At 35.2% G+C, this 23780-nt stretch overlaps 1 protein-coding gene across 1 annotated transcript in view; it reads left to right on the top strand.

Annotated features, from left to right (window-relative positions):
* LOC141438397 (uncharacterized) overlaps positions 1–23780 on the top strand; it is a gene marked incomplete in the record, with an annotated part of 108557 nt that overhangs the window by 15937 nt on the left and 68840 nt on the right. The window contains 1 exon segment of the mRNA XM_074102258.1: positions 5154–5301. Coding sequence (XP_073958359.1) covers positions 5154–5301 — 148 coding nt within the window.

The raw sequence follows: 23780 nt of genomic DNA, 5'->3' as shown, positions 1-23780 counted from the left end.
AGCATGACATTGCGTTGCTCGATCGATCTAGTGTAACTCGTTTGGATTGAGACCCCGCAATGTATCGGCCACGGCACGATTTTACTGGAATAATGTGAACCAGGCATTATATTAACTTGATATTCGTTTGTATTTATCTGTCACTTACTGTTGTCCTCGATTTCGTCCGCAAAGAATTCATTTATTTATAGCGCACCTGCGGAAACTATGCAATGTTCTGGGATAAAATCTATCCCATCTTGGGGTCTCGAACTATATACCCAGGACTTCCATACCAAACTTTATCTAGGGTTTAAGCGAGAAAAGGTAATAGACAGACAGATAAACAGACAGAGTTTGCATTTATAATTATTATTATAGAAGAAAACACAGATTTCGCCATTCAAGTTTGTAACTTTTTATGGTACATTATAGGTATGTCATCATCATCATCATGTTAGCCGAAAGACGTCCACTGCTGGACATAGGCCTCCCCCAAAGCTCTCCACTCAGACCGGTCTTGTACTTTCCGCATCCACCGCGATCCCGCGATCTTAACCAGGTCGTCGCTCCATCATGTTGGAGGCCTACCAACAGCTCGTCTCCCGGTCCGCGGACGCCATTCGAGAACCTTCTGACCCCGTCGACCATCAGTCCTGCGAGCAATGTGCCCCGCCCACTGCCACTTCAGTTTCGCAATTCTTCGGGCTATGTCGGTAACCTTAGTTCTACTGCGGATACCTATCATCATTTCAGATTCTATCCCGCAGAGAAACCCCGAGCATAGCCCTCACCATAGCCCTCTGAGTGATTTTGAGCTTATAAGTATGTATGTGCAAGAAATTTATTGAGTTAATAAAATAGTTCAGACTCTATTTTCAACTTTCCAACAAGTTATCAATGTCATGACTCTGGTTTGATTAGCAAGTCAGTAATTGCCTTTATGTATGCGCTGATTGAGATTACATTTACTTTCTCACTAAAGGCTTGAAGTAAACCTTACTTCTATACACAGAGACCTCAATATTGGAAGCTCATAAGATACCAATTTAGCTAATTCTAAGCTGAGAACTATTTAAGTTTCATAGTTTAATTATACGCTTTGAAGTAAACGATTGGAAAAGTCTTATTTACCTAGTTGTAGGTACTTGAATTCTTAACGGAGTCCTGCAGTTGGAGAAATCTTAATGGAGTAACGGAATTTAATTTCAAATAGACTAGTATAATAAGCTACTTGTCTTACTATTGGATTATAAGCGAGTAAAATGTATTTGATGTATTTTTATGTGTATCGAATCATCATCTCAGCCTATATACGTCCCACTGCTGGACACAGGCCTCCTCTCAGAACAAGAGGGCTTGGGCCATAGTTCCCACGCGGGCCCAGTGCGGATTGGGAACTTCACACGCAACATTGAATTGCTTCGCAGGTTTGTGCAGGTTTCCTCACGATGTTTTCCTTCACCGCAAAGCTCGTGGTGAATTTCAAATGTAACTCCGCACATGAATTTCGAAAAACTCAGAGGTGCGAGTCGGGTTTGAACCCACGACCCTCTGCTTGAGAGGCGATAGGTCAAACCACTAGGCCACCACGGCTTTTTTTATATTTATATTGTATTATGATTGTTCTCAATGTTTTCACTATAATTTGCTAGCTCAATGTATTGTTTTCTTGACTTTGTATGAGGAAGCCCGTTTTAGTAAACTTTGTGTTTTATTTTTAATATAAATTATTATTTGTATTTTAGTTCAATGGAAATAAATTAAAGCATGTAACTTAGTTTTAAACTAAAAACAAAACCTAAACTAAGAGTTGCTTTGTTAAAATCAGACATTGTGTGGATACCATTTCTTAGATGCTTTTTGAAGATCTTTGCCATTTTAGAATTTAGTTGTTAATTTAATTTATTTATTTCGTATTTTTTTACTTTAATAAAATCTATTTACATAAGTTATTGATTCTAAAACCCGAACCCGCGTTGAGGAACGATTGTTGAATGTAGATACTACACACATCACGCATGACAACGTCGAAACTAATATGACGGTCGAACTTGATACGAGCAACGATACCTTCCCAATAATGTTATTAACACCAAAATAAACTTCTTCGCGGAATGAATGGGAGGAACTGACGAAGGCGATCGTTAGATACGGACCGCGCCAATGTCGAATCCAATGCCACACATTGTTCGGTCTCGGAAGGAAGTGGATCCAACCGCTTTGTTGGTGCTAAAGAAGCCCACAACATGTGGTGGGTATTCTATGTATGTGGATCAAATGTGGGCATAATAATTATACTTAACCTGCAAAAGTTATGCATGACATGCACGCATGCTGTAAGAAAATTATCGAAACCTTATCATCTTAGTTGGCAAAGTATCTGCAATCACACTTGAACAGTTTTATCTTGTTTTTAATTTTAGTCAACTAGCTTTTGACCGCGGTTTCGCCCGCGTGGAATTCGGTTATCGCGCGCTGTTCCCTCGGGAACTGTGCATTTTTTCGGGATAAAAAGTAGCCAATGTCATTCTCTGGCCCATAAACTCTTTGCCAAAAATTACGTCGATCACTCGCTCCGTTTCGACGTGAAAGACGGATAAACATACAAACACACACACACACACACCTTCGCATTTATAATATTAGTATGGATTGTGTTTTGCAGCCTGTATTTTTTTTATCTTCACCTAATACGTTGTTGGTTTTTTTCAAGTGTTAAAAGTTGAATTATGCCTCATTCGTTCTGTAAATAGTCAGGTTGATTTTAACTTGTGTTAGAAATGTGATTTTCGCAAGAAACAGGTTTCAAAATAAATATAAAGACATTATCTAAACCACTCTGTTTGAATCATACATGTACCTACAAGACCCAGGGGTCTTATTGCAAAATAAAGATTATCATAACAAAGCACAATGAAACATAATTGTTATCACGCCTGATCATATCATTAAAACCCATTAAGCTATATTGATCAAGGTTCATTTATCACATAAGTTATGTGACTGATGCTTCGATCATTTAGGTTACCATATAAGTTAAAATTATCTGCAGTATCTTTTATTTAAGTGGGCGGTGGGATTTGCCTGGTACCAAGTTGGCGGAACATCCTTAACTGACTCATCAATATTGCAACATTCTCCGTTCAAGATTATTCCAGTTAGTAGAACAAGGGTAAAGAAAAAAAACCAGACACAAAAATTACGCTTTTAAAGTTATTGTTACTTTGTAATCAATTGATGCATCGTATGTTTTATGGAATCCTATTAATACAAACTATGTAGTATAACAAATCTAATACCATTTTTATGCAAATACACTTTAAAGACTTCCAAGCATTTAAAGCGTAATCAAATGTTGCAATATCCGTGAGACGTTACAAGATAAGCATTTATAAAACAGATCGGGCATAAACAAGCCTATTGGTGATAATTTCTCACGTAACAAGATCCCCACCACAATAAGAGTATCCATTTTGACAAATACGACGTCATTGCATCTGAATAGTCCCCTGATGAAGAGCTTAAACAAGCGCGTCCAGATCCCATAGGTAATAACGACCAGGCTTTCACCATACCATTGTTTCCATTTCATAATACGGTTACGTATAAACTTAATCTGCTGTAGAAAGTTTAACAATTGTATCATGTTAGTATTGATGAGGTGGTGGTAAGTATAGAAAGGATTTAATCTGAACATTTATCAACATCTCCTCATGTTTCATTGTTATCAAGTGAGAAGCTAGAATGTTATTGGAACAATTTCACGCCCCGTATGATGACGCATGCGTTTCATTCACATCGGTGTAAAGGTGGTTTGATGGTTCTAATCAGAGGCTGTTTGTTTGTAAACGGTGTTAAGCCGACTCATCTTCACCGAGAATTTAGTTTAGTTAGTTATTAGTATTGTGTTACTACAATAGTGTTATAATTGGGATGTCCCAATTTTTGACAACGTATAATAAATCGAAAACCATTTGGAGAAATCGGCTTTTTGAAGCGTTTTCAGAAATCAGATTCCAAAAATATGATTAACTGAATTAAATAATTAAAATTTAAGTAATGATTTTCATTTGACCCCTGCAGTGTCCCGTCACGAAGGCGGTTATAAAGCAGGTCTACACTCGGAAGCAAATTGACAGTTTGAAATGTTGCTGTCCTGCTTATAATAAATAGCAAAGAGTGACAAAGATAGAACTTTCATCACATGATGCGCACCCGGCTTTAAACAGTTGTCAGTGACAAGACAAATCAGTAATGCCACAGATTATGTTATGGACGACCTGAATTTTTCTTGGCAATGGAACGTGGCTGTCTTACTGTGACGTCATCGAGCGTATTTCGTAAAAAAAATATAAAAATTAAATACTCATCCAAATTAAAAATCGATGAAAATTGTATCTTAAAATATCCTATTCTTTCTAAAAATAAAATACAAACTATAGGTAATTTTTAGGTGCATCCCAATTGAGAACTTTTAAGTTTTTCGCTTAATTCTGATTTTTTTTTTTATATGAATAGGCCAGCGCTTGACCACAATCACGCCCAATGGTAAGCGAAGATATGTACTAAGATGAAGCACACTTGCCCAATAAACGCCCCTTCACTCTAGATTTGAAGACGGCCAGATTTATTTTTCCCTTATTGGAATAATTCATTAATTTAGGCGCTAATTTGAACAAGTTCATGTCAGGGTCTTTACCAAAAATTTCGGCCACGATAAATCTTTTACGACTGACTGAAATGTTTTCAATTGTATCCACGAAAAATTTCTTACAAATTTGAATTATCGTCGAAGTAACCAACTTTTGAACTCCTCAAAATAATTTACCTCTTACCCAGCTGCTCCGATACCACACCGATGCTTGTATGAGCGAGCGAGGTAAATGGCTGTAGTTCTTTAACGAGGTTTTTCATATTTAAATTAGTTCGTTGTTTTCCGTTAGGTACTTACGCTACGTTAGTAAAAAAATATATATTTCTCCAAATTGACTTGCGAAAGAAGCGACAAAGAAATCTGCAACACGCGAATGTGCTTGCATTGATTGGATCAGATTTATCTTGGGCTAGGAACACGATTGAATTTGGGTGCTCAATCTGTACTTAATCATGAACAAGCTCTTGAGCTTAATGAACTAGAACTATATATTAATATTAAAATCTCTTTGTTGCAGCCTGGGGCCGTTTGAAACACTATCCGGCGGCGAAATGGTGTCCCGAAGACGGATCCTGTCGCGTTCTCGAGATGACCTGACACAGGCCATCTCAGCACAGATTGAAGAAGAGGAAGACGTCTGGTATCAGAAAGACAAATTATACAAGGTAAGATCTATCTTTAGTAACATTTGTGCTAGCGTAGTTTTACTGATGAGTAAGGATCAACTCAGGTCAATTTTTGCCAATTTGGCCAGTGATACGTCTTCGTTAACTGTTTACATATTTTAGGAAGCTTGTCCAGATTGTTGTTTTCGAGAACAATTGAAAAGCGTTATAACTTTTTATATTTAATATAATTTATGAAACTGACTGAACTTACCCACGTTGCTCGTAGTATCTCATTTTGCACAAGATTAAGTGTCTTTTCATATTTATACGATAGTGTTGAAATATATTTTTATTATTTTATTGATTGAATCCGGCGTTATTTTGCGGAGGTCCATATATTTCACCGGAGAAGCAAGACAAATTGGTGTGGTTGATTAAAGTAATTTATGAAGTCAGCTAACGTCCCTTATCATGGGCATTTGTCATCTCAATGCTTAATCCCTCATACGGATGTAAATCGATCCATCTTTAGGACATGCAACACACTTCGAACCTCGAAACAATGATAAAACCAACGTACCTTGAACACTAGTACTAAACAAAACTTAACAAGCAATAAAATCATAAAAGCGATATGGCTAATCGCATCGAACTTTCTAAGTGTACGGATCAATCAAGTCATCGAGTTGGTTCACGGCTCGCTACACACGTAATAACACAAGCTACGCTGGTAAATGATACTTCATGATACAGTGTTGCCCGTATTATGTCAACGTATTAGAGGAGAAATCTTGCGGTGGAGGCAGATTAGGGCAAAAACTCCGGTTGTGGGTTGGAAAGTACTCGTAGTAACAGGACAACCACGTCACGTAGAGCTATCAATCGTTTGGTGTTATTTTCTCCTAATTTTAACATAGGCTTGAATTAGTCTCACATCTGAATCTATTAGCTATTATAAAAAGTGAAATTTTTTTGAATAATGATTTGGATACATTTAACGATAAATGTAGCGTAATGTAGCGTACGCATTTAGTTAATGTGATGTGATTAGAATTTTTACTTCATTAATATAAATATGATTTATTGTTTTTGGATGTAGGATGACTAAACGTTTATTTTTACCAGAATTCATATGCAGACGCAGTCGCTACTAAAAACTAGTTGTAACAACAGGGTAAAATATGAAATGAATGATCTTTGAGATTTACCTGATTATAATGTTGTAATGTTATCATTTATGTTTGTCCATGTCGAAGGACATCAACTGAACTGATGTGTAAATACACATGAACACGTTAGTTGACCTCTGCCTACGGGTCATTTGATATACCACTTCTACCACAGGAAAGGCAAACAACTTTTTATATCAAATTTATATTGCGCAAAAGGTTACAGGTCATTTACAAAATTAATATTAATTGATTATTTGACGTTAAGATATTCACCACATCTGCCACTAATGTCTACAATAGTCTATTTAAATTATAACGTCATCTAGATTTGTGAGTTTATTTTCATTTAATAACATTAAGTAGGTAACTAGGCACATTATATTTCTTTTTTTTAAATGCTTCTCATACAATTTCATATCGTCATGGTGTATTGTTGGTTTTGGTAAAGGACCTGAGAATTGTATATATTCTTCACACCAATTGTATAACATGATTACAAAAATTAATTACATCTATAAAATGAAGCTAACCTACTAACGGATATTTAGCACAATTAGACGCCTGAACACTCTCCCATATTATTTAATTGTTCCGCATGCATACTATATTTTCCTTCCCTTTGTCTTTGACTGCGTTTTTGCAACCGTTTCCGACTGACTACAGTTATTAAGGACGTGAGAACGTCGTATTGTACAATGCGATGATGTTGCTTACTGCGCTACATTTGCTTTAAACATCTCCATCGATAACGTGACTTGTTTACATTTCATGGCAGCTTTATCTACTGCAATGATTGTACATATTCAATATTAGCAGCAACGCAATAGAAACTATTTTTGTTTTTCATATACATTCATACCATATATGATTCTTTAACACTTTTATGATATTGATACCGTGACTTATGATGCTGACAACAGTGAAAGTTGGCAGGGCTGTGACGCTTTTAAAACATCTTCAAGTACAATATTCGTGACTTTTTCTAATTCCTTACTGTCAACAATCGCTTGCTCATTCATATCAATGCAAAATTGGTGGAACGAATTCACAATGACTGCCCTGTTGACATATGATTTTAATCTCCAGCATTTTACAAGTAAGAAGTGGCTATAAAATGCAATAGGTACGTAGTTACAACGTAACAAGTCCGGAGTCTCAAAAAACATCTCCGATACACGTTCCAGTTTTGATTCGGTTTTTATTTATTTTTTGCAGAAAAACAACAGAGCGTTCAAAATTAATAGGTTTTAAATTGGAATTTACATCGACGTTTATTTCATGCTCAAATGTGAATTACAATCTATTGAGATCATATTTATTTTTGAAAAATAGAATAAGTCTACAAAAAGAAGATGCTAAATGTCTTTGATAAGCCGGAAGCAAATTATATCATCACGCAAAGCATTGTTAAGCATTAACCGCTACTTAGTCTGTTGTTTGCGATATAAACTCGTGACCAGCTGTCAATCGCAAGGAGCTGGTCAACTCTGACCCATTGATCGACTTCGTGACCAAGGAATAACAACACGGGCCTATTATGCCCGGCGGAAACCAGCTGTACCAAATTACCGATATAACTTGATCTGCAAATGTGAACTGCTGCTTGTTTTAGAGAGATCACTCGATTTGGTTAGGTTTAGCTAGACGCTTGACGTCTGACCTTAAGGTAACCGAAGCAATCGTTGGCCATAAGATTTAGGTTTTAAATCAAGAAAACCTTGATGACTGACAAAAGTATATCTTAAAACCTTGAGTTAAACTTTTTTACAATGTTAACTTTTATCAATTCTGAATTTGTGGTATCACTGAATTGAGTATTCAGAAAATGACAACTGGACAAAAAAATATTACAATGAAGGGTTAATGCACTATGAAAGAATTACCGGATACAAAGTGAAGTCTCAAAGGTCTCTGACCTGATTGACAATGAGAGTCATCACAGTTCGAAGAATAATTCAATTTATTGCAAATCATTTGAACTTGAGTCTTCACGAAGGAAGTCAGTGCAACGGTCTAGAATCGCTTAAATTTGAAGCAATTTAGAGAAGGAAGATTCAAAATGATAGGTAATCACGTGTAAAAACGAAGGCAGATTATCGTAAAGAAAATTATAATTTTACAAATGACTTCTTTCTTTCAACTGCTTAAGATTTTTCTTGATATCGTATGTAAACTAAATACTATCTTGCAATCTTGCTTTTCTGTGACCTGCAACAAATTTGCTATGTACATAATTGAAGGACCAGAGAATGTTGTTTGCAACAAGTTTTACTATTTATCACCGTACTTGGCTTACAGCACTTAGCCGGGCTCATCTGACTTGAGTTCGGTCAATTATGTCTGCCAGATTAGTATTACTATATTTACAGGCAAATAAGGTATTCTCATCATAGTTTTTTGGAGCATTGAATGAGGATTACGTTAGGATAGCATTGATGCAATAATATTCTACTCTTAAATTATTGATGAAACATTCATAGTAAAGTACAAAGATGAAAATGAAAAAAAGAGGTGAATGCAAATTTAGGAACACAGTGACAATTGTCGTCTTCTTCAAATGCTTTACACTTCAATTGGACAAGGTCGTATCCATGTCTGTAGCGGAATTCTAACTGCAAATTATACAAGCATGTTCCTATAACACAGTTGGCGTTGGTCACCGGCGTTCACGCACTGAATGTCGCAACGTAACTGACACCTGTGATTGGCCAACTACACCTGTTCGACCCGTTAATTTGTGACAACATCGTCAATGACAATGTTTACTTTAATTCTCATATCATTTTTCTCCTTTTTTACGTAGTCTACTTCTGTTTAACTTTGCTATCAATATCGACTACAGATTCATCATGGTACTAATTTACATTCTCACAGATCTAGTTAATGTTTTCATGAGAAAATATATCAAAATATCGAAGTATAATACACTTAAATATTAATCTTCAAAAAAACTTCTATCATTCATCTTTTCAATTCTACTCTTTTCGAAACAATTCTTAAAATTATTACGTTAGAAACGAAATTAAATTGTTTAGGAAGTCAGTCCTTTTGGCTTTAGTTTCGTCATCTTAAATGCTGACTGTAATTGTTGTGGATGGCTTAATTGCGCTTACCATCACGACTTTGTAGGCTTCTTACAATATCCGCTTGCTCATACACGACGTGAGATGACAGTGAAAACTTTACATTGTAATTTTGCTAAAGTATTTTAAAGTACAAGCAATTTCACATTAACAGTAATACAATAATCATTTGTGTAGAACATATTCAAACAGCGGTGACTTAAACAAAAAGTCAGAACTTACTAAATTTGTTGATAATTCTCATATACATTGCAACAGGAAAAAAGAGCAGCAAATAATACTAACTGACAGTCCGCGATTATACTGCAACTAATCTATTAACCACATCAAAAATCTAAATACACACACATTATATGCAATGAAATTTGGCCATCAATAAGATAAACTTTATTATCTCTTTCAAAATTTACATCCTTTAGTACAGAAATTTCTTATTAAAGCTATCTGGCTCGGCAAATACCACACTCCTTAATATGGTCTGCTGGTAATGTTACCGCAAGCAAGACAGGTGGCCGCATCTTCATGTCATGGGTCAACATTTGACATTTAAATAGTAGGCAAAAGTGATATTGCGTCACACTTTAGACTAGCCAAGACTGAACCTTTCGTAAGTTATGAATTGTCACTAGTGAAGCTACCCGCTGATATTTCGTTGCGTGCGAAGTAATTACTCGTTAGAAAAGGTCATTCCACCGTAATTGAAGATCACAAATGATGTCTCTAAGAGATAACATTATTGTTGCATTAGTGCAATCACTGTAACTGCCACTTTTGCAGTCAGTGGCATTGATGTATTTGATGTGATCAAACTCTAAGATGATTATACTAAAATCAATCATGCTAATGAAATCTTCAATTAATTTGAACTTTTCGTATAGGTGCGCTTACTGTTGTACTGTAATTACCTAATAAATAAATAAACATTTAAGTATAAGTATTATTAAAGGATACAGATAATAAATGTAAAAAGTGTAACGTGATACAATAGAGATCTTTGAACCGCAAAAATGTGGGAACAGACGGTATACGAGGTGTCCTTGCACGAATCTTTCAACAGCAAGTGCCCTGCGCATCCGGCTGGCGACCGAAATAATTGTATGTTTCAACGAAAAAAACAAGTCTGTATATTATTATTTGCAAGGAACCCACTGATAGCAAATTCATAAAAGACCTTTATGTGGATTTGATCACGCGTCAATGCATCGTTTGATGAAATGTTATGATACCCCTGATTGGCCTCTCCTCCATCAAAACATTTTGTGCAATGACGTGCATTTTATCAGTTCTTAACATGCCACATGCTTGAAACATCAATGTCCATTCAATTTACTTCTCATGCTTCGTTTATGTTATTCTTATTTCTCCAATAAGTCCTTAAAAGAAATTCGCGATATACGCCGTTGGGGGTCTTATCTGATAAACGTTACGTTAACGAGCCTTCATCTTTTTCTGAGACATGCTTTATACTGATATCGTGCTGAAATCGTGTGACATTTGAAAACCATATAAGGGTCTGCTAGCTTATATCAGAAGAATGGTTCTGCAGTAAATTTCTAGTCATGTTTTCCTTTTCGCTGGAGGTTTACCTTCGATTGACATTTAATTTGACTCCGATCTCAGTTAAAGTTCATCGGAAACGTGCCACGAATTGGTGTTGGTTAATTTATGTCTTTATCCAAAATTCGTATCAGTTGTTATTTACCACAAACCAGTCTTAATTGGTAAAAAAATTACGAATGCATTCTTTAAATATTGCTACAGTAACGCTTACACGTGATTTCGTATGCGAATGGTGTCCATTTTTACCCTTATTACTAACCTTGGCTTCCCCTCCTTGAGTGACTCGACGACCTTCAGTGATACCTGTTGGTTTTAAGTCCGTTGTGTTTTTAACTTGTGTTATTACTTAATTGAAATCAGATGTCCTACTTGCTGAATGTGTTAAGCTTTTACTTACTATATCTGCATCTATGTCCCTATCAAGCTGAGTTATTATCATCTTAGTTAGCGTTCCGTCTGTGCCGATTCCAGTTTCACTTTTTAGCGTCTCTTGAGTGAAAGTAGATATGTGTTCCCAACTCTTCCTTTCATCTCACTCGTGCTGCATAAAATAACCATAAAGTCAACGCAACCTGTTTGATGGAGACACAAATAATTCTGGTTTCTCCAAAAACAGTTACTTACTTTTTTTCGTACGTCACATGGTTTGGTGTTACATATCTTAGAAAAAAAAAACTAAAATTGAAGAGAATTTTAATATTATTACAAGTTTATACCAATTAGTTTCAATACTCGTGTTATTTAATTAATTGTATGTACGTAAGAAAAAGTTACAAATATGGCTACAGTTAGTCATTTTAAGTAATTCAAGTCATACGTGCAGTCTTAACAACGTCCTTGTCAGCATATCAAAGTCTAAGTACCCTCGCTTTACCAAGCCGGGAGCCGAGGCAAGCGGGTGAACAGGAAGAGAACAACTTTCATTTTCACGCACCTGACACTTGTTTTGTCCTGTGTCTTTAAAGCTAAAGAATAATGCACCGTAGACTATTCGGCTTTAGAGTCCAACTTGTCTATAATGTAAGTACAGCATACAGCAGCGATGTGTACTGGTACAATTTAAATTCTTTTTATCTTAATAACCACGTTTATCTACTTTAACGCACTTTACTTTGCTGAGTTTTCTTGGCGTTAAACTCAAATAACCTTTTTGTCTATTGGAAAACAAGTAGACTCGAAACTTAATCATGTTTTTGTCAGAATTAATTACGTAAGTGAGGTAATCGAACTCAAATCTTCACGATCGGTAAGAAACCGAGATAAACAGCCAGTTACTTTCAAGTAACTTATGAGAAAAATATTTTACTGCTTGTGGCCATTTTTGGAAGCCTGTTTCAATAGAATTACTTGTTTAAAATCAAATGTGTGTATCATTAAATGACCAGTCATTTTGTGTTTCGGTTTCTTCATTATTTATTAAATTACAAGTCTGTGTTTGGACCCTTATATTTACGTAAAACCCTTTCGCTTTTGCTCACGACAATGCGTGTGCGGCGAACATGCAAACTTATTTTCACACGGCGCCGAGAACGTTGCTAAAACAGTGAGACATCCTCGTTTCTCTTTATTTATTAGTGAAGTATAAACATTTAACTTGAATTTTGTTATTTTTGGTAATCTTACGTAAATTATTTAAACTAACCGTTCAAAGTACATTGACGACAGGGTGATAAATTTTACGGGCAGTTCATATTGTTACGCGACAACGACATTTCTTTTAGAAAAAATATTAGAATGCCGTCTAAAGAACAGTCAAGTTGTCAATTATTTGAAATATTCACTAACATTGGAGTAATTTACCTAGCTTTCTCGTTACGCTATGTCAACAATAGAACATTAGTTTCTTCTTCCCTCGACGCATTTATAAAACCATTTCTAATATCTTAACTACTAACTATATATATACTTTCCAACACTTAATTTTCTGATGATTTTTGTTTTTTGTTTGTTTCCTAAGTTCTTGATCTTGACTTCAGACATGACCCCATCATTTCCATCAATGTAACAATGTAATGTATGTAATGTCGCTGGCGTTTTTCAAAGCGTTTGGTTTTATTCAGTAACCTGTTAAAAAAAACTCTTTAACTACACACCATCAATCAATCAACATCAGACGTTGACAACAACACGAGTAACGTCCAACTCATAATAAATCCTAGTAGAAGACAAAGATTTAAAAACCTCAATCCTCAAAGCGGCTCTTTAAAATGTACATTTTTTTTTTAACAAACACATTTACACTTATAATGAACGCGAGTTTATTACTTTGACTTGTTTGCATCATTACTCAAGGTGTTTGAATTCAGGTTTGATAAACGTTACAGATTTGTTTAATAAAGGTTTGCTTGTTAGCTACTAAAGCATTACAACTAAACTGGTTTCGGTTAGCACCATGCTTTTTGAATTTACTAAATTTTATTACACACTATCTGCAAAATCATTAGTATCATCCGGTCAATCATCATTAAAATAGCTTACGCCTGCGTATTGCATTTTTTTTCAAAATTTTCTTTTATTTACTTCCAATCAGGAACACAAAAAAGGGCTAAATTAGCCGAGTGCGTTAATGATATCCTGTCATAGATCCTATCCTTCAGTGATCTCAATTATGGCGTCAACAAGTACAATCTCATCCATAATGCTTTCAAATTTATACTACTTCTATCAGTCATACATAACGAGAACGCGGTATCCTATTGACTCATCAATGAGCTACATATGTCACATTTGTACTATTGTAGAGTGGACACGCTTTACCAATTTGCTTGCACGCATTAAAAATGCATTAGTGTCCTTTTGTCTCTGGATTAAAGGTAAAATTTTCGATGGTGTTCAGCTAGAAGTACGCAGCGACAGATGTCAAACGCAACACCTGTTACATACAAGTGACGCGAGTTGACCGTTTCGAGCTCATTGTGATGCTTTGTGAGAAGTTATGTCGTAAGGAAGATACTATTTTAGGACAGCATTTAGACCATCTTGCGTTAAAGGAGTAGGTAGTGTCATTTTTTAATATCACGCCTATGTGTGACATGCAATTTGAGCTCCTACTTAATGATGTGAATTGACTTCAACGAGCTAATTCTCGTAACTTAGCCAATATTGAATAACATATAAGTCACAGTAGTCGTTTTGATATTTAACCAAGGTATTTGCAGTATCCTCGACTGTAAAAGGTCAGGACTTCTTGGAATAGATCTAAGTCTAGTGAATGGGTAGGTCGTAAAGATGACGAAGGTTTCGCAAACTACTTAAAATAGATGTATTTTGGAAGGTCAGAATACTCGAGGCATTAAGGATTTAGCTTCAATTTGCTTTTGTATCAAAACGATAAATTATTCTGTTTATGGGCGTTCCTAATCTATGCGGAACTCCTAATGTTCCAAATATTGCGGGCACTATAATTATAAATTTTGATAAGTAATGAAGGCGGGTTAAGTATTAGTAGAAAAAATATGTTTTGATGTTTAAATTATACATGAACAAGTAGATGTGTATGTTAATTCTTTATTTAAAAAAAATAGAGAAACATAAAACGATTTACTAACTTAGACATACATGTACAAAGCGAACTAATCTCTTCCACCAAGGCGAACGGATCTCTATCAGTCAAGCTTTCAGTGGCTGTGAGGAGCATTCAGTTTGTAAAAATAGTGGCTCATATGATACAATTAATGTGGGGTAAAACAAAAAGGAAAGGCTGTAAATCGGTGTCTTTATAATTTTTCCTATAATTATTTCCCATAGTTCTTATTATTGTTTCTTTGGTAAATAATTCCTGCCGAATCTCCGTCAATTCTTGAGTTTATTGATTTTATGACAATAAAACACATCTAGTTATTTATTTAATAAATAATTCACGTCACTATGGTCGGACATAATAGTAACTCTACATCACTGCATATTCCAAAGGCCATCAAGGGATGACGAAGGCTGCTCCACTTGTCAACCGTAGTACATACAACTTGCATTCAACATTTATAAAAACATGACATGTTTTATTCATAGGAATGCTGTTTTCTCTTAATTATATTGCTCGACGTCAACTTGATACTGTTGTTATTGATTCTAAATAGGTATTATAAAATTTATAAAAAATACTGTTACTAGATTAGATAGTAAATATGCATTAGTAGCACCAGCAAACGCATAATGGTGAACAAAATAAAAGTATAGTTTGGCTAATGAAAGTTGAACCCAGCTATTATTTGAGTGGCAACGTTATTCAAATGTCATAGCCAACAGCAAATTCAAATAAGTAAATTCAAACGAAAAAAAGCAGAAAAGAAAGGCTTGTTCAAACAGAAAAACCGGTCAAGTGCGAGTCGGCCTCGCGCACGAAGGGTTCCGTACCATTATCTATACAACATTAGACATTAGCAAAAAGAAGGTAAAAACAAACAAGTTTAATATTTATTTTATTTTAATTCAAGAGTCTAACTGTAGCCGTTATTAATATCGAGCAAAAAACGGCAAAAAAATCACGTTTGTTGTATGGGAGCCCCCTGAAATATTTATTTTATTCTGTTTTTAGTATTTGTTGTTATTGCGGCCACAATAATACATAATCTGTGAAAATTTCAAGTGCCTACCTTTGGCCTAGCTATTATGGCTCAAGAGATAAAGCCCTGTGACAGACGGACGGACAGACAGACAGACAGACAGCGGAGTCTCAGTAATAGGGTTTCGTTGGCACCCTTTGGGTACGGAACCCTAAAAAGAGTGTTTAGATGCGGTGACCAAATTTGTAGGTATGGAAAAATATTGTGATACAAATATCCCTTTTAGAACTGGTCAATACAAATGTGGTTCCTAAGATTCACTTTTTCTCAAAAATATTCGTATTAATCTTTTTATTTTCAACATATCGTTTTAAATAATTACTTATTTTCCAATAGTCAGGCGATAGACAGAGAAGCATAAAGTTAACACGATTCTTATGCCTAATCATCACCTTTCTACGGCAGAGAAGCTTCTGTGTTTATACTATTACTTTTTATTCTATGGTGATAGATACCTGGTGATACCATCAGCAAATCTTTTGAATTTGCCGCGGTTTTGCAGGTTCATCTTTCATTAGAGACTCTATTAATAGGAAAGAGCCCATTGAAGTCATTTGCTTAAACAAAAAAATAATGTAAAATAATTTCACATGCATGTGTGTAATTCTTTTCTATGTTAATATAAGTTCATAATAAAGCACAGCTCGGCAGTCAAAGAATGTAGATCACGGAAACAAATTCTAACGACCTTGCAAGGCCGCTGTTACTACAAGCGCTCGCCAACATTCCCCTCTTGGATTGAAACAGAAATATACCTACGCAATGTTGCTTTAATTAGTTTTACATTATCCAAAGATTGTTGCTGAAAATAATATAAATGCGAAAGTAATTCTATCTGTGTGCCAGTCGGTCAGTCTGTTACCTCTTCATGCAGAAAACGCGGAACCAACTGATTTAGATGATATTTAGTAGGTACTAGGTACCTATGGAGATAGCCAAGACCCTGGGAAGAGCATTGGTTAGTTTTTGGCACAGTTCTCCCAGAATAATGATAAGACGATAGAAGTGTTTTTAAAGCCAGACGCAGAAAAATCTGACTTTATTTACCTCCATTTTTAAACTCAGCCGTGAAAAAGAAAGAAAAAAAGAAATAATTTATTCCTGACAAAGTACGAAACAACAAAAATAAATTAAAATTTAAAAAGTTGTATGTCACGAAATGGATAAAATAAAACCAAAAAGTAGCTCTAGTAGGGTAAATAATGTCCCTGTGCTCGACACGCTAATGCCCAATAGACGACACCCTGCTGCCATATCTATTGCTAATGACATAAAATTACAGTTAGCAACTACAGGAGTAGTGACGAGCACTTGTGCGTTTGCCTTATTGGTTGTTTCTAAAGATGTAGCTAATAATATCCTGCGCGTCTTTAACATTTTATTCGCAAATTAGAATGGGTTTCGAAGGCCTTGCGAAAATGTGCATTAAATTTGCACAATAAAATGAGTGATTACAATAAAATAGAGACTGACAGATTCATTATGCAGTTACGTTTAAATCAGTGTGACTTATTAGTTTACAACATCACGTAAGACACTTAGGAGGGGGGGGGGGCGAGCGGAATCTCACCCAATCTCACGTGCGAGAGAGGGGGGCTTTAGAAAATCATCATCATCAACCAGAAGAAGTCCATCGCTGAACAAAGGCCTCCATCTTAGAACGCTACAATGAACGACAGCTCGCCACTTGCACCGGTTACCTGCAACTCTCGCAATATCGTCAGTCCATCTAGTGGAAAGCCTCCCCCCCACGATTATCTAAGAAATAAAAATTAGTTATTAACTAAACAAAAATGTGGAGGAGTACCTATTGCTTGCAGAGTTGTCGAAAATAATTTGACATTCTTAGTATTCTGAATGAATTATTTTTTCTATAATTGAGAATGTCTTGTGAAATTTTATGTGAAAGTTCAAACACGAAGTGACAGCAACGAGCTGGTATAGCGTAAACATATCTTTTTAACTTCGATTCTATTGCATGGACGGAAAGGAAATTCGCTCGAAATCCTCTGTAAATCTTCTTGGTTTATCCTTAAAGCCACTTATGTCGAAAAAGTTATCTTATCTCAACCCTTATATAAAAATAAGATAACATAAGAAATACATGGATATATAGGGTCCCTTAGTACCTTAAATAATAACAACATTGAATGACACCAACATGGTGGTATAGTGTAAACATTATCTTCGACTTCAACTATACTGCATGGACGAAAAGAAATCTTCTGGATTTATCCTTAAAGCCACCTATGTCGAAAAAGTTATCTTATCTTAACCCTACAACTCGTTCTGAAAATCTATGTCCCTTCGTAAGAACATGCTGATCGTGACCAGTGACAACTGACAACGACAGTGTTGTTGCATCACTGACTAGATACGTTGCCTTCACTTCGCTAATGCATTTGACACGATCTTGCATTACTTGGTTGCATTCGTTTGGAGCCAATATTTGAACAAATAATTGATTTGTTACAATTAATTGTAAATCGTATTTTTTAAATTGTTTTTGAGATTTCAGTGCAACCGCATAGGTACTTGACTACCTATGTTTTTTGTTATACTGCAACTAAATGTATGATTAATTCACGTTTTCTATCTTCATAAATTTATAAGCCATGTTGTTTTGTTTCGGTCAAATCTTCTAATGATTAGAAAATTTTAAGTCGGTATATAGAGTTTTTGTGGTTTGGATAACAATGAAAGTACAGTTAGCAAAGAAGCTTGCGTTTAAAATGATTATTTTAAAACTAAATCATTTTGTTGGTTTGGCCTATTTTTTGATCCTTTAGTTATAAACCATCTCCATTATATCCCATCCAAAAAGGTTATAAACCAGTTATCATAAAGAACCTTTAAGAAATATAAAATTAACTTAATCATAACTTATTGGGCGCAATTTGCTTGCTTCACTCCTTTATTCGTTTCATATAATTAACAATCTGGTTTCGAAGTGATAAATAGTAGATTGTACAACAAAAGCATAAAATGCGTTAAACTCGAGTTTTACACTTTACTTTTCACTTAGATTGCGAGGAAATTAAATAGCAACAGTGGAAACAATTGTCCACTTTCTATATACCTTTTATTTTTCATGCATTACTAAATAATTATACTTTTTTATATTTATTGATTTATTTTGTTTGATTTTTAGTAATATTAAATTAAAAATTATTAAAAAAATATGTAGATTTTTTTTTGTTCGTGGCTGTTGACACCTGATTACCTTTGGTCTTAGACGAAGAAGATTTTACTTTATGCACTAAGCATAAAAAGTCATTTTTCTCAAAAATGTCCGTAAAAGTTGACATTATTCTTTACATATCAGAAGGTGAAGTGCATAGTTTATGGTCAGCGAAAAATTAAAAAGTCAAAAAGATTGCAGGTGCATTAGCTCGACAATAATGAATTAGCGCGCCTGCAATCAGTCACATTTTTTTTTAAAGAAAGCCATGGAAATGTTGGCACAAGTCGTATACAGCCAATTCTAATATTATCTGTATCAGATATTTTGTTGGAACTCCGGACTTTTCCTATTGGGTCTGAAATAGCTTGTGGTGTTTTCGGTGGAAAAATACACCTGCAGTTTATTTTTTATGAAAAAAGGCAGGAAAGCATAAGAAAAATATTGGAATAAAATAAAATTTTACAATATATTTTGAGAAAAAGTATATTCTATTTCAGAATAATTCACTATTTTTGAGAAAAGCTTTATATTAGTCTCGGCTGGAATAGCAATTGCTGGCTTCGTATTAGTTAAGCGGACTCGCGAGCTCGTCCGTTTAATACTCATACTCAGCCAGCAATTGCCTACTTCCAGGCCACGACAATAATCTACTATTATGTCGCCTAGATCCAGCATAAACACGAACTTTACGAGCATGAGAATTGAAAACATATTTTCGTTTACGTTATTTCAGACCTTCACTTGAAGTCGGTATTAATATCGCAATTTACATTAGCACATAGCTCATGTACAACGTAGTATTTGCAACGGAATCAGTAATGTAGTGTTACTTAATAATATATGTGTTAGCTCTCGAAACTCATCACGAATTAGGTCTAGTACATAGCTCGTGTGAGCCGACATGATTTTGATATGACCTGAACGTATTTGTGGTCGTGTCTTCCGATGCTTTTACTATACACAAAGGTGTTGTAATATTTTCGTAATAACTGAAGTAGGTACTTAAGTTAGGCTTAAGTGCACAGATCGCGAATAATTTAGGTAATTGATTATAATATACTGTATGAACAAAGTTGGTATTTTCTTTTGACTAATGTTACCTACGTAATTTTTTACGCTTATTTAGTACACTGATAAATTTGATTTGACGGATAAATCTGATGCTGTCTCTGTGTATTCGAACAAAACAAACAGAGACGGCATCACCTTTATCCGTCAAATAGATTTAATCAAGGGATGATGAAACAGGGGGTTATTCTTTATATTATATATTTTAAATTCTAGTATCCTTAATCCATTACCAGTCACAGATTTGCATTGCACACATGTATTGTATCGAGCAATTTACAGCACTTCTTGCGGCACTGCCATTTTTGACGAAGAAATGTAAAACGCATTTGTTATATTTCGGAAATAGTAGATTATTGTCGTGCCTTATTGCCGGCTGAGTGTACTAAACGGACGAGCTTGCGAGTTCGTTTAACTAATACGAAGCCAGCAATTGCTATTGAGACTAACATAAAAATGGTGAATAATTCTGAAATAGATTTAACATTTAATTTTATTCCCTTACTTTTTTTCATTAAAAATAAACTGCAAGTGTATTTTTCACCGAGCTGTTTCAGACCCAATAGGTCCGGAGAATATCTGATAGCCATTAGACTTGGCACTGCAACATTTCCATTTTTTAACTTAAAAAAATTTGTGACTGATTGCAGGCGCGCTAATTCATTATTGTCGAGCTAGCGCGCCTGCAACTAACTTTTGAATTTTCGCTGACCATAAACTATGCACTTCACACTTTTACGGTGAGAAAAATATCTTAGCTGTGTTCCTTTTGCGTAAGCCACTTGGAGTAAATTAAAAAAATCGGTACTTTTTACTACCTTAGGATTAAACAATGCGTTTTACTCTCACACAATGAGGCTGTCATCAAGATCATGAGAAGTGAAAAACTTTTTGAAAGTATGTTTTCCTACAGAATCCATAGGGATCAAAACTTAAAGGGTATTTCCCGATAACACGGAATTATTTTTTGTTTTTTTGCAAATTATTTTCTGTTTGCTTTTAAATGTGTACGGAAGTCTCAGTGCGTCTGTCTGGCCCGCATTTGGCGTTTTTCGAACGAATAAATGTAATTATTTTATGCTTTGGCATAAAATGCCATTCTTAGTTGCTCGCCGCTGCTTGTAGCGGGCAGTTTCGAATAGAGGCCCCTTAGGCCCATATGCAGTAGCAGTTGTTATGCAGCCCAAGCTTGAAATTTATCGAATAAGGTAAGCAAGGTGTGGTCAACCTTGCTACGTTACGACACACTTTTATATGCATTTATAATAACTTCATCTACGTAAGAGACCACAACACGATGCTTATGAGAATTTTGTAAATAACAAATATCAATTTTTAAGACGAGCTTTTTGCGAACTATTTTTGAATTGTCATCCGAACTGGGTATATCATCGTCATCTTCATATCAGCTGTAGAACGTCCACTGTTGGACATTGGCCTCCCCCATAGACCTGCAGTTGCTTCGGTTACTAGGTATATATTCGTACTAGAGTTTACCCGCGGCTTCGCACGCGTAAACTATTCGATCAGGTACAATAGAAATTCCGGGATTTAATAAAATACCCCTGGGAATTCCCAAAATTTATATCGTGGTCTTCATTAAGGTTGTGTTAAGAATAACTGTCCAAAATTTCAACTCTACACCCAGCGGTTGATATTTCAAGATTATATCCCTATGCCGTGGAAATATCGGAATAAAAAGTAGCCTATGTGTTATTCAAGGCGTGTAGCTATCTACATACCAAATTTCATGACTCTAAGACCAGCGGTTATTTCGAGATTTTATCCCTATCCTGAATATCGGGATAAAAGTAGCCTATGTGTTATTCCAGATATCCGGCCATCTACGCACCAAATTTCATCCAAATCCGTCCAGCCGTTTTAGCGTAAAAGAGTAACAAGCATACAAACACACACAGACACGGTAAAATTATACACTTGTAAAATTTGACCTTTTTGCGATTGCTTTTTGAAACATTGCGATTTAAATAAAAACTTAAACAAAGTGTTATTTTTAATTAATAATAACAAAGTTATGATTAAGATTTTTTTAAATGGCGCTGTAAGCCACAGAGAACAAAATTTAGTTAGGTATACGTAACGAATGATTTATGAGGCTAGAAATAGTAAGAGGAGCTTTAATTCATATAAGTAATTATGAGCTATATTCTATGCAAATATCAAAGAATATTTAAATTAAAGATTCCATGTCATAATTCATTTATTGATATCAAGGCGGCAGAAAGTTTATAAAATTCCCCAGCTTTCTAATAAAATGACAAACACGAGAGAGTGGCCTTACATGGCAACAATGTAAGGCTTTAGAGTAGGTACCATAAATCAGTCCAGTGATTAAGCATGACTGACTATAGAGCATATTCGCTTATAAATACAGAGCTGCTACACTAACGAGCCCTATTCAACAATGGTACCAACATACCAATCGACAATATAAAGCTAGATTACACGACACGATCATGTTATGAATCGGATATTAGCGAAAGCGTTTGAACCGCGTGGCGTGATGGGGAGTAATGTTCAGAGGGTGACTGAGATGGAATACTGCAAATTGATGCACAATGACGGTTATAGAATGTATATAAATTGCATTAGACGAGAATTCAAAGATATGCCTTTAGGACTGATTGGTCGGACTTTGAGTTGCGTCGTGAATTACTGATAAATTCTTTGAAGTCAGACATGAACCATTACTAATGGTCCATCAGGAAACTAAGAAGTCAACTTACAACGTAGTTGATAGTTTCTCTGGTTAAGGGGCTGTTTCACCATCCATAGATTAGTGTTAACTGACGGTTAAATGTGATACCGTCTCCGTCTATTCGAACAAAACAAATAGAGACGGCATCTCATTTAACCGTCAGTTAACTAAACAACAGTTAACAAACGGTTAAATATTAGTTACTTACTTTTAGATGTCTGGGACAACTAATGGATGTCTAGGAGAGGCATGTATGTGAGTATGTGCATGTAAACTCTTTTATGTAGGTACTATCTTTTTTAACAAATTCTTAAGCTCTTTAACAGTTGAAAAATAAAACAATAATTTTGACTATTCACGCTGGCTATACCATTTTATCATCAACGATCGTTTCATAGTTAATTAGGCACTATCTTAACTAACACGGTCATACATACGTTATTAACTAATGTTTCATTAAATAAGTCTCTTAAACTCACTCTTTGTCGGACCCTAACTGGTTACTCCTCTCATCTACTCAAAGGTTGACTGGTACAGATCCATTAAAGAGATAGGTCCGTCTTTGTACAAGTATCTCAAAGTTTGTCAAATTTGTTTTGTTTCTTTTCTTTTGTACAATAAATAGTTTACATATATACATACATAAGTGAATAAATTTCCATTTCAGTTAATACATGTCCTCTGCTTTCACTCTTTACTTAATTACGTAAAACGGTTCATAATTAACACGGTCGCTTTAACGCGGTTAACAATCCACAAAATCTTACTTCATAAAAGCTGAATGAAATTGAAAGTAAATTCACTATCAATGGCATGGAAGCGGAAAGCAAAATGATTGCTATAACTGTGAAAACGAGATACAGGGGGGCTACTACTAAAATCGAAGTTCGTAGCGTATCGTCCCTCTCACTCTCGTATTAAATAATATTAGCGTCAGCGGGACGGCAAGATGCGAAGTTCGTATTTTACACTCCGTAGTATAGGGCCAGTAGGGCTACCACAGAGTGAGAAAAAAATTGGATATGTAGAGGAATCATTTTTTTAATTCATGTGTATAGTTGCTGTTCAGCATTTTTGTTGGTAGTTTTATGGATCTTAAGCTAATTTTATACAATTTTTTCCCTAAATTTAATTGTAAGATTGTTTATTATCAGCTCTCTAAAAATTTCCTGATATTTGGTGTGATTG

This window comes from Choristoneura fumiferana, chromosome 18 (genome assembly GCF_025370935.1).
Source record: "Choristoneura fumiferana chromosome 18, NRCan_CFum_1, whole genome shotgun sequence".
In the NCBI taxonomy this organism is placed as follows: Eukaryota; Metazoa; Arthropoda; class Insecta; order Lepidoptera; family Tortricidae; genus Choristoneura; species Choristoneura fumiferana.
This window is presented reverse-complemented; position numbering and strand designations above follow the sequence as displayed.